General features: G+C 41.7%; 1 protein-coding gene across 1 annotated transcript in view; it reads left to right on the top strand.

Moving 5' to 3' along the window:
• The window catches only part of ARG2 (arginase 2), a 22,564-nt gene continuing 8,332 nt past the window's right edge, over nt 1–14,232 (top strand). Inside the window, exons 1-3 of the mRNA XM_075151879.1 lie at nt 1–215; nt 385–457; nt 13,312–13,489. Of these exons, the coding sequence (XP_075007980.1) occupies nt 99–215; nt 385–457; nt 13,312–13,489 (368 nt within the window). The 5' untranslated portion in view covers nt 1–98. The remainder of the gene's footprint in view (nt 216–384; nt 458–13,311; nt 13,490–14,232) is intronic.

Here is a 14,232-nt window from a genome sequence, read left to right as displayed (position 1 = left end):
GGAGGCGGGGACCCGGCTCCTGGCCGCGGCGCGCGCGGGGCTGGAGCCCGTTAAAAGGAGCGGGGCGGCAGCGGGCGTCGCTCGGCGGCTCCTCCATCATGGCTCTGCGCAGCAGCTTCGCCCGGCTCCTCCGCAAGCAGGCGGACGCGGGGCTCCAGCTGCCCAAGCAGGCGCACTCCGTGGCGCTGGTGGGAGCCCCGCTCTCCAGGGGGCAGGTGGGCATCGCGGCCGCGGCGGGAGGGGGGGAGGAGGCGCCCTCCGCCCCGCCGAGGGGGCAGGCGGGTGCCGCAGCCGCTGGGCTCCCCTCCCCTCCCCTCGGCGGGGCTCGCGTACCTGACTGCAGGCAGCGCTGGCTAACGCATCCCCCTTCTCTTTGTCTCGCAGAAACGGCGGGGAGTGGATCACGGCCCCGCTACCCTCCGCGCCGCGGGGCTGGTGGAGCGGCTGGCCGGGCTCGGTAAGGCGCGGCGCGGCGTCGGGGGCTTCGCCGCCGGGGTGGGGGGGGCATGCGGAGGGGACTGCGGGGCTGCCCTCATCTTCTTCCTCCCCTGGCAGGGTATCCCTTTCGCAGGTCGTTTCGGGGAAGCGTGACTCAGCCGCTTGCTGCGAGCCCGGGGGGTGGTGTGGGTGGGGTGGAGACGGTTCCTTCCAATGAATCACGAAACCCAAAATGCCCGGGGGCAGGCGATGCCTGCCGCGTTTCTGCGGTATCGGGAAAGGGTGACCTGTCGCGTACCAGCTTGTGCGTGCCGTTTAGTCGCTCCCGCGCCTGAAGCGCCCGAAGGAGCGCACAGCCGCAGCGGGGGCCCCGTGGGGCTCCCCTGAACAAAGAGGGCTGGGGTCTGCCGGCTCGCCGACCGCGGTGTTCTCCGGCTTCCCAGAGGCAGCTGGGTGTACCCGCGCATCTTCTGTGTTGGCACATTGAGCTCGTTATAGGCGTACGGAGTGCGTGCTGTTCCCATGTTGACTTAAGAAAAGCCAGAGAAACGTGAGGCCATTTAAAACGTTATGTGCGCTCGGTGTATCCAGTTCAGTAATACCCTTGACTATGTTCCTCGATTTCTCACATCATATGTTTGCTTTTTCCATATTCATTACCAGCTACTTACCTTGGTCCTAAAATACTTCTATGCTTTCAGGAGGTGAAGTTCAGAACTTTCTGGAGAAATTCTCTGATTTGCCTATGAGGTCTTGTCTGAATTTTTGCTGTGAAAGCACTTGCAAATAGCACTGTGTGAATGGAAAGTTTCTGGTCTTTTCACTGTTACCACTACTGTTATTTAAGCAAATCCATGCGCTTATTTGTGTTTCAACTTCTCACATCTATTGCTTTTACAAGCTGAGAACTGCAGAAAACTGTATCACAGTTTTAGAAACAGGACATGAGGGATAGAAACTTTTAAAGCTGAATTCTGTCTCAGGGACTCTTTAATCTAAAAAGTGTTATGGAAAACTATGATGGGGATGGATTGCAGGAGTGGACTGCAGAAAGAACTATGTTATCTGCTCTATGTGTGGTTAGTGTTAATGGAATTTATATGCATGCAGAGGAAAGATAATTGCCTAATAACCCTCTAGCAAATTTATTCTGAATTATAAGACCTCTTTAAAACAGAAGCTATTGTTCTGTGCAGCCCTGTAGGCTTATCCTGCATATCTTATGATTCACAGGCTGAAATGTCCCAGTTCACAATCAAATGAGTAGACATTCCTTTCCTGTCTTGTTTTGTGCGAAGTTGAGACGTATGCCATCCCTGGCAATATCTGAATTCTAGTGAGCATGATCTATAACCTCTACAAACATAGAGAGGGTGTCTAAAAGAGGTCTTATATACTGGAATAAAAGCAGGTCTGGAACTTACTGTGCTTAGAGTTTATTTTAAACTAACAAGTTACCAGATTTGAAAGGAGGATATGTTATTCTAGGCAAGACTGTAGGCAGCAGTTTATTTTTATATCGACAACAGAATTCTATGCTGCAAGGATTGGGGTTCTCTTTCAAGTAGTTCAGATCTAGTACTTCCATTTTGTAAGAATTCTTTTTGGGGAAAAAAAAAACCAAAACCCACAGAAAAAACTAATTTGCATGACACAAGCTCACTTCAATAGGAGCTTGGAGAAGGTAGAAAGAAAGGAGGATATAAGCGCTTTCTGAATTCAGAAAGTTGTGGGGATAGAAATGAAGCAAGCTAAACTAAAAAATAAGCGGAAGGTAAAAAATACTTTCACTGTTTAGTTGCTTACTCATTAATCAATAATGCACATGGAGATGTTTTCTTGCGGTTCCCGTACAATTTTTAAAGGCTCTAGGATTTCTTCTTCCTGCAGTTTCAGTTTCGTATTGCTGCCGTATTCTTCAACTAGGGTAGGAGTATTTTTCAGTCGGTGTTGATCTTTGTTGTTTCTTAAATCTCTGCAGCTCTCTTATGAGCAGGTTCAGATGGCACATGGATTGTAACAGGTTTTGCTGTGAGGGCCCATCCTGAAACAATGACAGTTGCCAGCATACACAGAGGAGTTGTTTATCTTGCAAAGACAATCTGCTTGAGGGTGGCAGATTGAGGAGGAAACTACCATGTAGCCTTTTGTATTGTGCACATCTGTTGTTCATGGAAATTTAACAAATGGTTGTTTTTGTGTATGGGCTGTCTATTTTTCTTCCCTGAGCTGGCAGCATAGCTTTGCCTGTAACGTGATAATAGTGCCGTTGCTTGGACTCCTGTGGTACACTGAACTGGCAGTAAAACTTTAGCTGCTTTCTAACACTATGAATTTTCTTCTCATACATTGAAGAAGGCAATAGAGCAACAGTAGTATTCTTATTATTAACTTGGATATTCTATTTATCTGTTAAAAGAATTAATAGTTTTCATGTGACGTTGTTGCTTGTTTTCCAGAAGCAGGTAAATAATACTGCAGCAGACCAGGTTTCTCCTTTAAAAAGAAATAACATTTATCTAAGATATAGGGCTTATGTTCTCCCATACGTATTGGCTGCTTCTGAAGCATTTGTGTCCATAGGGTCTGTGGGGGGGGGGAAGTGTTTGTTGTTGCTGCATGCCTCCATTCCCCCCTGGGATGTGAGAGAGTGCTGTAGACATGATTTTCCTTGTCATTACAAGCTTGGAACCAGGCATGAGGCCAGTTGTGGAATGATGCTTCCCAGTAGAAGAGTGAGGGTGGATTCTGGGCAGTCTAAGGAAAGAGGCAGTGTTCCTGTAATGAAAACTCTATTAACAGTAACTCTCAAATAAAATTGCCCTCACTTGTTTCAAGTGGAAAAGATTTCTGGTGATCAGATTCTTCTGTTTGCCTGAATTTGTAAAGTTTGATTTATTTATTTTCCATTCGTATATTCAAATTCAATTTGACATGCATCCAGTGAAAATGCTCTGAAGTCTCCTCTAAAATGTAGCGTTCAGGTAGTAAGATGCATGCACTGCATTTGTTTGTTTTTGACTTATGTGTTACTCTTAATAGAAAACAACTACATGCTTTTCATATGTTTGTATGGCTGATTTAATGACTTCCGTTGATAGTGCTCAAGCCACATCAGAATGCATGAGAACACTAGACCTTTGTTTCCTCCTTTTTGCACTGTTTTGCATTTTGCTTTCACTGGCTGGTATCTTTGGGAGGGAATTTTATTGTTCCTTTCACCCTATCCTAATTTCTGTTCTTCCATAGTCCTATTGCAGTGTCCTGAGCTGCTACTCCATTTTCTATTTTTTGGGGGGGGTTCCCTCCCTTGAAAGAGACTGTGACTATACCTACATGGTATGATAAATTCTTGGCTGCCTAAAATGATGACTATGAACAGCTTGTTTATGCTTAGGCTGAAATATGAGGAGGGAGCTCAGAGGCAGATGGTATCACTGGTCTGTACCAGACTGTCAGAGATGAATCTGAGCCACTAACTTGACTTTCATCCCCTTGTTAAAAGCAGAGAGAGAACACTGTTATCTGTTCGTAGTAGCTCGAGGTGTACTCAGGAGAAGAGTTAATGTAGCAGGAGTCCAGCTCCCAAGCCAAAAACAGTGGGTGTGCAAGTCTGTAGCAGGGATAATTTAAAATATAACTGACTAAGCCTGTGGGGCTTTTTATTCACCTTGGTGATGTTTGTCTTTTGGCTTTGCTTCTTCCCTTAAGGGAAGCTAAAATATTAACACCTTAAAGAACTCTTCCATCTTGCCAAAGAAGTAAAAGTGCTATATGAAAATAGAGACCCATAACTCCCTGGCATGGGGGAGGTGAGGGTGCAAAGCTTGCAGGGCTGTGTATTGTTCTGGCAGTAAAGATAAATGGGCACAATATGTGAAGGCTCTTGGACTTTCGGTGGGAAGGAGTGGGGAAGATAGGTGACAGATGCACTTGACCTAAGCTATAGAAGATGCAAAGTATGAAGTTCTTGAAAGTGAGAATTTCTTGGACCTCTCCTGTTTGCTGCAGATTAAGCAGAGAATCCGATCAAACTTAAATCCAGAGTGTTGCCTAGTCCTCTTACTTGCAGGAGTGAAGGACCATTGTAAGATTTTTATAAGTAGTAGATAGCTGTTGTTTTAATTACTATAGCCCTTGAGGTGAGTTAGAGCATCTCTGCTGTTGCTAACGTGGGAACAACTTTAGTATAAAATTTCTTCCCAAGTATTCATTCTTGTATCTTGATTGTTGTTGATTCTGCACACGCCCCCCACCCCCGCCTTTTCTTTATTTAGAGCTGGATATGGCTGGGTTGCTGAGTTTAGTCAAACTTGGGTTTGGATTACTCGAGAGTGGATTAACAAAGTTTGGATCTGAGTTGCTGGTTTGACAAGTTAGTGGACTGCAGAGACATGTGGATGACAGACAGAAGTAGAGCTAGACTTGTCAAAGAGCATGACCATCATATTACTAGGCTTTTGTTTGATCGGAACAAAGCTCTTCAGTAGTAGGATTCAGGAGGTCAGTGTAGTGACTCAGAAAGGAGTAACCTCCTCTAAAAGAGGAATGGAGCTGCTAATCGCCATGTGACTGGAGATGCGCTCCTGTTTTGCCTAAAACCATTGGACTCCTACTGACATCTGCTGCCAAAAATAGCAATTCAACTTTGCTGTCTCACCAAGATTGCTCATATGGTTAGTTTCAGTCTTAACAATAAATCATGAAGCAGCTTCTTCTACGTATATCTGCTTTTTCCACTCTAAATCTTCTTGGGTGAAGAGTTTAAGGGGAAGATAAATAGTCTTTCAATTATGTACCAAGGTATGCATAATGAAGTACTGGTGCTGGGGTTCAGTAGATGTGGACTGGCAAGAATTACAGCTGTAGTGTTGGGAAAATCACTTTCATCAGCCCATCCAGTAAATATATGTTTAAAAAGTTACCTACATCCCCGAAGACTTTGGTAAACTGTACCATTCTGCTTGCCCTATATTTGAATTAAGATTGTCAAACTACAGTCTGTATGTCCAAGGATCCGTTTGTGTTAGAAACAAGATCTGTCAGGAATTCAGTATTCTTGGGTTAAAATCTAGTCTAGCTTTGCACTAGCTCTTATCTCAATTGTTTCTCTTCAAAGCTCAGTATTTTAAACTCTCTAAGACTTTCTAGTTTAGTAGAGCCAGTCAAATATCTCTAATCTGTAGAATTCCAAAAAAGTCTAAATTTATTGTATAGATAACATCAAGATCTGTCTTTTTTTTAGCCTCTTCCCTCACACTTCCTGCTGTTGATAAAGTTGAAATGGGAGACAGACAAAATTTTCGATAACTACTGGCATTTTAAGCAGCACGTTGCTTAGTTAAATCTCTGCATTGTTGAGATGAGAAATGCTACTGTTCATGGTTTCTTTCTGATCACATCTGCTGTCTGTACTGTCAAAGCTAAGTCTATTAATTTGCTAGGAACGTTCTCAGGAAAAAATTAGTTAGGATATAGCATAAAGATGTTAGACTAACAGCTGTGTCTTCTGCCCTACAAAGCAGAAATGGGAATGCCCTTTTTTTACCCAGGCACACCCTCCCCCCCCCTTTTTTTTTTTTCCCTGAAACAGAACAGGTAAATGGCAGTCCTCTTCTTTTTCCTTTCTTTCCCTCAGACACAAGCATGCACAAACACCTTTGTTTAATAAAATCAGTAAAACATGCGTATGTAGTACTGCAGCTTATTTCCGGAACTGGAATAAATGACCTCTTTTTATTTGTACAGAGATAGATAGAGATCCAAGAAACTCTTTTATTCTTGTTTACGTCTCAAATATCGATTAGCCATGACTGGTTAGCTTCAAAGACCAGTGGTTTGGCAAAAATCAAAGCACAGTCAAATGGACTGGTCATAACTGGCATTTGCAGTGAGTCTTTGAAATTATGCCAGTTGTCAGAATGCATCAAGGGCAGGTGCTGCTCCACTCTGTGAGGGAAGGCAGCCAGGAGCTGACTCTGATAACCCGGCAGGCAGAAGGAGCCCTGCTGAGGCTTTGGAGGAGAGCTGTTTTGGGAAGGCCTCCACTGAGGCTGTATCTAAGTTGCTTCTTCACAACAGACTTCATCAGCTAGCTCGCCTTGAGCACGGGAAGCTAAGCTCCTAGAACTGGGGGAGTATGCTCTGACAGCAGTTACGGTTTATCCTTTTGAATGTTGTACCCTTTGATATTTGCATGATTACAACTAGCCTTAGAAGTTACTAGAAAAATGCCAACAGTGAAAGTACATGGAGTCGGAGCATTCCTTGCAGTAGGTCAGTTCTGATTCTCTCCCCTTCCCCACGCTGATGGAGGACACCATCTGCTTGGTTTTGCTTTGGAATGAAAAGCTTTGTGTCAGTCATTGATTTGATCTTTGTTTCTTTTTTTCTCTTCCATTTGGCTGGTGCATATTCCAGGTTGTGCATTATCCATGAAGTTGGCTTTAAAAGAAACTTTGTTAATTATTTGGGGTAAAGTTCACTAGTTGCTTTAATCCTAATTGTTCTGCGTATTAGTTTAATTTAAATATATCTAAAAAATTAAGCTATGCTTATGCAGATCAGGAAACCTGAACTGATTATTTCTTCCTAATCTTTCACTAAAGGGAAGTGAGATTCAAGGACCAAAGAACGGAGCTCTTGGAGGGGGTGTGGGGTGATGTATTTCTTTGGTTTTATGTCAATGCCCTTCATCCTTGATATTTTTATATTATAAAAATAGTTTTAATACATGGCTTAGCTGAATTTCTGCACCCATAAAACTATCTCTGGATTGGAATAAGTTCAGCTCACATGCTGGTGTTGAACGAGAGGAGTTACTAGGGAGGGGCACAAAGGGAGATGACAGAGGGAATATTTAGGTAATGAGTTGGGTTTCGATCTGCTTTATGGTGCACAGAATCTGTTATTACTTTCTCATTTGAAACTTTATTCCTGTCTCTCATTGTGGACTCACAAGACCAAGATACCTATGGCAGGTATGTGCTTACGTGAATATGGTACAGAGGATTATTTTTGGATGGAAGGTGGAAATTTCTGTTGTAAAACCACCTGGTGAAAAGCAGGGAATGAAGCACTAAAGTCAAATACAAAAAAATCTGATCTTTCATTTGAATATGAAGGAGGAAGCTGGTCTGATGTTAGTTTCTTGCAGCTGCTAAGAGGGAGAGGACTTCAGTAATCTCTGATGTATTCTGCTCTCCCTTCCTCTCAAGTGTTGCCCATCTGGGTTAAATAATAACTACTTACTTCTGTAACAATCTAAAGCACAAAGTGCTTGGTGTTGAAGAGAGCTGTTTGGGTATTATGACTTCCTATGGCTGCAAGTGCCTACATGTGTTCTTACTATGGGGAACTGTTTCTGGGTTAAGCTTATTTGAAGGGAATTAGAACTTGTGCAGGGTTTGTTAGCAGAGTGGCAGACCGCAATAGCTGCACCCTTGTCTCCTCTCTGATGCAAGCCACAGTGCAAATGTTTCCCAACACCTGATACTGACGTTTTTGGAGACCTCTTCAGGTCAAGCACACTGGATTTCAGAAGAGATTAAAGTTATAAACGGTTATCAAAGGGAAATGAAGTGGCTGCTCGATTTGGTGTCAGAAAAAATATTTCTTGGCTTATTTTATGCAAAGGACACCTTGAGACTACAGTCTTGGGGTAGCAATTGGAATTGGTTTTGCTTGTTGCGTAATTGTATGAGCTGAAGCCTTTTAAATAGGTACAGATACAGAAACTTTGTCTTAAACCAGATCTTTCAGAATGCCAAAAGGCAGGGTGGAAATAACTGACAGATGAAGTTCCCTCTTAGGAAGTGAAATTTTAGAGCTGGCAGAAACCTATTGAGCTATCAAATATCTATACCTAATAGGAGATTTCTTCCAGCAAATATATATTTCATTCAAAAAAGAATTAGACACTGTGTAAGAACTTCCAAGCAAGAAGGTTATGATTAAACTAGGCTGCTGAAGTCTCAGTCTCTTGCAGTGGGAACCTTGCTAGCCTAATTTCATATTCATGTAAAACAAAAGTGTGCCCTTCGTTTATATAGTTGTTTTTACACCCACCCACCCATTTCCCGCCCTTCCTCGTCCCCCCCGGGATAATTCTGAAGGGTTAAAACTGTCTTAAAATAGGCTTTAGAATGCAGTGGTCATAATGAATTGAGTCATTTGTTTGCTGTTGTGCAACATTTTGATGATGTCTCTGAGAAAGGATTACAAAGTCCGTACCGTAAGCCAATGAGCTGATACTGAAAAGAAGGATAGTAACAGCTTGTAGCCCTTTGTTTTGTTCACAGGAAGGAAAATGTTATGTTTGTCTATCAACATTGTTCATAATACTCACTGCTTCCTGAAAAGCCTTTCTGTGTCTGTGGTGATTCACTAAACGGGCTGTAGTCTGAGAAAACAGTTTGCAGGAGTGATGCTTTCATGTGAGCAGTTTTATGTAACACATAGTACGAAGTAAGATGTAATAACAGTGGGATTTCCAGGTTCCTTTGAAAGTAGTTCAGCAGGGTTTAGAAACCTGGAAGAGGAAAGATTTAATTTTCCCATTAATTTAGGATTTTTTTTTTTTTTTTTTTTACCTCTAGTTCACAAATACCCAGTGTGAACAGGCAGTGTCAGGAGATCATTTCTATCTCATGTTCCAAATGCTTTTGTTCCCATTCCTGTTTGCTGCCTAGCAGAAGGTTGTAACTGTGTTACAGTAGCATGCCATTGGGCAATGTCAGCGGACAGCCTGGATTTTGAAAGCTGAATCTCCTTCTATCAGATTGCTGCTTCTGGCTCTGGTGCAACATCCTAGTAGAGGAAGATGGGGAGGCTTTCCCTGCTGCTGCCCAGATGTTTTCTGGTTCAATGCCCCCAGACTTATAAGCCACCTGCTTTTACAGAAGAAAACTTTCTCTAAATCTGTGGAAGGAAATTACTTGCTATAGTAACTGCTGCCTACTGTGGTGCTGAATAAATGGACTGTATTTTAAGATGATAGGAGGTGAACATAACCATTGTCATATAGCTTGCAAAGGGCATCTTATGTCGCAGTTATAAACATTGGGTTGAGCTCCAGTGCTATATTGATATTTTATTTGAAAAGGCACGCAGGAAACCTTATTTTCTTAAATGTGTTCTTAATTTGTATTTCTACCTAAGTACAAGTTTGGCTCCTAATTATGAAAAATGCTGATTTCCCTTACCAGATATAAGTGAAGTGCTGGTTCTCGCTGTGCAGGCTGAGGAAACGACTGCCCTCCATCCCCTGGTCTGCTGGTTGAATGCCTATGTGACCTTTCCCTAACCTGTTCTGGTCAAAAGAAGTCGACCTAGGGAAGATCTACTGTACAAACTATTTCAAGCTAATTTATTAATTTTTGAATTAATGTGCCCCCCAGCAGCCCTGTTGATGAAACTCTGTCAGAAGGGGGCATTGAACCACTGAGGAGTGCACTCTTCAGCTGTAGAAGAGAGATGTGTGCCTTTATACACTAATCATTCATACTAACAGGAGGACTGTTGTGCATATATCCATCTTATTTATGTAATTATACTGTGTTCATATTCAGATTGACACCTCCATCTCCCTGATCTCTCTTTCAAGCTCCTGTAACAGAAATAGATGAATCAAGCCTGGTTTTTTGTTTTCCTCACTTCAAAAAGTGATCTCCTCTTGAGCCAGAGTGCTGATGAAGCTGACTTGTATGTATTTGGTTGTTATAAATTTTCTGCACTGCTGATAACTGACTAATGAATCAAACAGAATATATTATTTCATTTGAATGTAATTTCTGTTAGAGCTTGAAAGTGGAACAAAAGGCTTCTTTTGTTCATATTTAATTTCATATTATTTAGTTTCTAGCAAAATATCTGTGGTCTTTAGTTTGTAAGTACCGTAGGGTACCGTTTCATTTAAAAAGAACTTCGATCCTGGCTAGACCTGATCTGCTGCACTGACAAATGGTGTGGGTGCTGTGCTTTCTGATGAATGTAAGGAAGCTGGCTTTCCTATCTTTTTCCCACATCTTTTTTCCAGTTTTCAGAACTTGGATCTACTGTCTTTTAAAAGGCCCATATATATTTTTCATGTTAACTTTCTGTGCTGATTTTAAAAGCTGTTTGTTTATAGCTATTAGTATCTTAAAATAGAGTGTGTCCCAACTACCAAAGAAAGTAAGTGCATATTGTTTGGTGTGGTGGATTATATAAATCTTTCATTAATGGCTAAATAACAGCAAGATCCACCAGATTGCACTGCACTACAGCATGTCTATCCATGTAGCAATTTCTATGTTGGACAAAATAATGTAGTTGAGAAAGATTTAGTTTTTAAATTTCTTTAAATCAAAACTATGTGCAAGCAGGCAGATGAAGTGTAAAACAATTCAGGTTCTTCAACATTAGACTAATATCTGAGACACTCTAAACAGAAGCTAAGAAAATACATCAATAATTACTTCAATAATTTGACATAAATTCTTTGTCTTTGCTGTTCAGTAAGCATTAAGACAAATGTACATGTTGATTTCATCTCTTTATCTGGTCAATCCTAATAAATATATGTGCACACATATACATACACACATACTTCTAATCATTTCAGGGTACACGGTTTATCTAGTACTTGAATTTTTTTGTGTGTGTGCTATTTATTCACTAAGCTTTCCTTTTGCTGTAAGGTCATTTAATCATAGCTTTCAAAGCTCTAGGCACAATTAAAAAAAACTAGTAGGAGGAAAAGGTACTATGAATCTTCGAGGATTGGATTAGTGCGTACTTCTGAGATTATCTTCATCAGATAGCCATTAGGTAGTTGGCTGAAAACATTCCTATCACCCTGGGAAACTTGAGCTATCTGGGAAACTTGAGCTATCCTCTGCAAGCACATAAAAACAGAAGGCCTAAATAAAAGAGGGAATCACAAAGCGGAAAAAAGAAGCTGCTACAAGGGCACACTCACATACTTCCATGAAATCTTGAAATACTGAAATGTGTAGTAGTGTGCATATGCGTGAGAAGTAGCCTTACAGGAAGACACAAATAAAAAAAAAGAAAAAAAAAAGATTTTTGACATTCATTGAACATCTCTCAGAACTTGCAACTTTTCTGATTCAGCACAGCAGCAGAATGAAACAAAGGGTAAAAAATGTAGTGGTCACATGGAGATCAGATAGCACATTCAAATCTGAACAAAATGGGCTCAAAATTCCAGAGCCATCATCCTGCTGGCTAATGAGGTATTGCCTAAGGGAGGAAAAAAATGCTGTTGTGTGCCTGTGTTGCCTTTTGAAAACCAGGGAGTGGTATGTCACAGTCCTGCTTACTGCTTTAAGTCTCTTCAGATAATGTGTTTTCTTAGAGTTGCTGTGACTACATTTATTTAATTCTTTGTCAAGTAGCTGTGCTCAGCTGACATGTCCTCTCCTAGCAAATACCCTGACATATGTCCATCTATGTCCCTGCTATAAAAAGTATGTCTGCCTATTTCCCAGCCACCTAATTCTCACAAGTGAATTCATTCTCACTTCATTCTTTTCACCAGTCAAAACTCCTTTTGAAATTATAATAAAGTCATGTTTTCTTCAGTGCTACTTTTACATTATTTCCACCAAGCAAATTCACAGAGCCTGTTTCCTAGACATTAGACTAATGGCTTAATGGAAATTAAGCAGGAAACCCAGGGCCCCAAGTGGGCTGTTTCTTCATCTTGATTTGCTTGCCTTAATTTTTCAAATTGCCCTGTTAGGCATAGGATGGCTAAAGGCAAAATGTCAAGCTCTAGCCTGGATGCTTTGAACTGCAAACAGACTAATGATTCTGAGGAACAAATGGGACATGCATGACTGGTATCAGGGTGGTCTTGACTTATTAAGCCACTGTTGGTGTAGCTGTAAATACCTTGGGGCCTTTACAGTCCTCATCGGTGCCTGCAGCGACAGGCCTGTCTGAAACGGAAAGACTGTGGCCTGTGAAATACTGTTAGAAATTTTGGTGTCTAAATGACATGGTATCAGATGCAGGGGATAAGCTCTATAATGTGCATGAAAGAGAATTAAACTTTAAATGCAGCCAATTAATAAATATGCTCCCAATAAAGTTGGGTGGAGGAGGGGGAACAACACTCAAAAATGTTCCCTTGTTTCCTAATCTGTGAAGTGACTTCTTTTCAGAGTAAGTAGGCAGAAATATGTTTTAGGAAAGGCTGAGTCTTAGACCCAGAACGTTGTCAAGCTTCAACAGCCAATTAAGTTGTAACTGGCAACGATAGGATCTCAGAGGGGGTTGGGATCAAAGCCCCAGAAGTAAAATGCCTTCTAGAACAGGTTGCATTGAGAAAATGGACAGGTTCTCTTACAAAGCACTAGTGCATCCTCCATGGAGTTACCTGGAAGTACTGTAAGAAAATTTCCTTTATTGGTAACTTGGCACTTTTGTGCCTGGATTCTTGTGGAGTTTGAAAATGGAAAAAAGTGTTAGTGAAATGTGTAGTCCTAGGCATCTTTGAGCAACTGAGCTCATTTAAGGCTGTATACAATCTGTCTAATTGGGAAGGAAGACGGCAATACAAACTGTACTTTTTCATGTTAAAATCGCCAAGAAATAATTTTTAAAAAATCAAACTTTTTCTAGGTGACTTTCTATGATTGTCCTATCTCATCGCTGAATTAAAGCAACAATACTCTCTTAAGCTTTCTAATCTCTAAATTTGTGACACTGTTTGCAAGGGCATGCAAATAGTCAAATGAATCCATTCCCTTCTTGTTGTTGCTTTCATACTTGCCCAACTGATTTTCTGAGGGGACCATATTTTGAACATTTCTCTGGGCACTTATTTAAGTAACTCACTTTCTCCTTTTGCTGCTGTGTTTCCAGGATGCCAGGTGTACGACTTTGGAGATTTGAATTTCACTCAAGTTCCCAATGATGAATTGTACAACAACCTGATCTTATACCCCCGGTCAGTGGGTTTAGCCAGCCAGGTATTGGCTGATGCTGTAAGCAGAGCGGTAGCCGCTGGACACAGCTGTGTGACTATAGGAGGTGATCACAGGTGAGCTGAACTAGAAGCAATTAGTGGTGCATGCTGCAGGTTGACACTTGGAGTATAAGAATTTAATTAAAAAATAAGGGCATGATGGGAACAACTTGGGGCCATTTCCTGGCAATACCATGGGGTAGCAGCATTTTGATTTTATTGCTGGAGCTTTTAGGGTGGAACATAGAAGACGGCTACAAAAATCTGACCTTCTAAGAGAGTACTGCTTAGTTCCAGACTGTTCTGCAATCTGCAGACATATGAGTGAGGTTTTCCTGTTTGGGAAAGTCTGTGTGATCAGGTCCCTCTAGGAACTGTTGTGGTTTCTTTATTGCTGAATGTTTAGCGATGTGTCTCTCTTGCCCCTCAGCTCTCAGGGTGTCATCTCTCAGGATGGGTTTGTAATGCCTGCACACAGACCATTTTGTAATAGATCTTGTAACATGTGAATCTCTGTTTCTCCTCTTTTTCACTAACCTTCGGTCTGAGAATTGGTTGAAGAAGGTAGGTTGAAGAATGAATTGCGGGGGGAAGGTGTCATGACTGGAATAAAAAAAATGGGTAAATAGCAGAACTGATGAGTGAGCACACTAGATTTTCTAAGAGATCATTTGGAGCAGAACAGGTGAAGATTACAGTGTGGGAAGGGCAACAGTGGAGAGGGAAGAGAGCTCTTTCTCATCTGTCAGTACTAGTATAGTCCTGTAGAGTTACTTGGAGTCTGCTGGAAATGTGACAGTGGCATGCCATGCAGTTTG

The sequence above is a fragment of the Calonectris borealis genome, chromosome 5 (assembly GCF_964195595.1).
Source record: "Calonectris borealis chromosome 5, bCalBor7.hap1.2, whole genome shotgun sequence".
NCBI classification, from domain to species: domain Eukaryota; kingdom Metazoa; phylum Chordata; class Aves; order Procellariiformes; family Procellariidae; genus Calonectris; species Calonectris borealis.
Note: the sequence above shows the minus strand (reverse complement) of the source record. Positions and strands in the feature narration are given on the sequence as shown.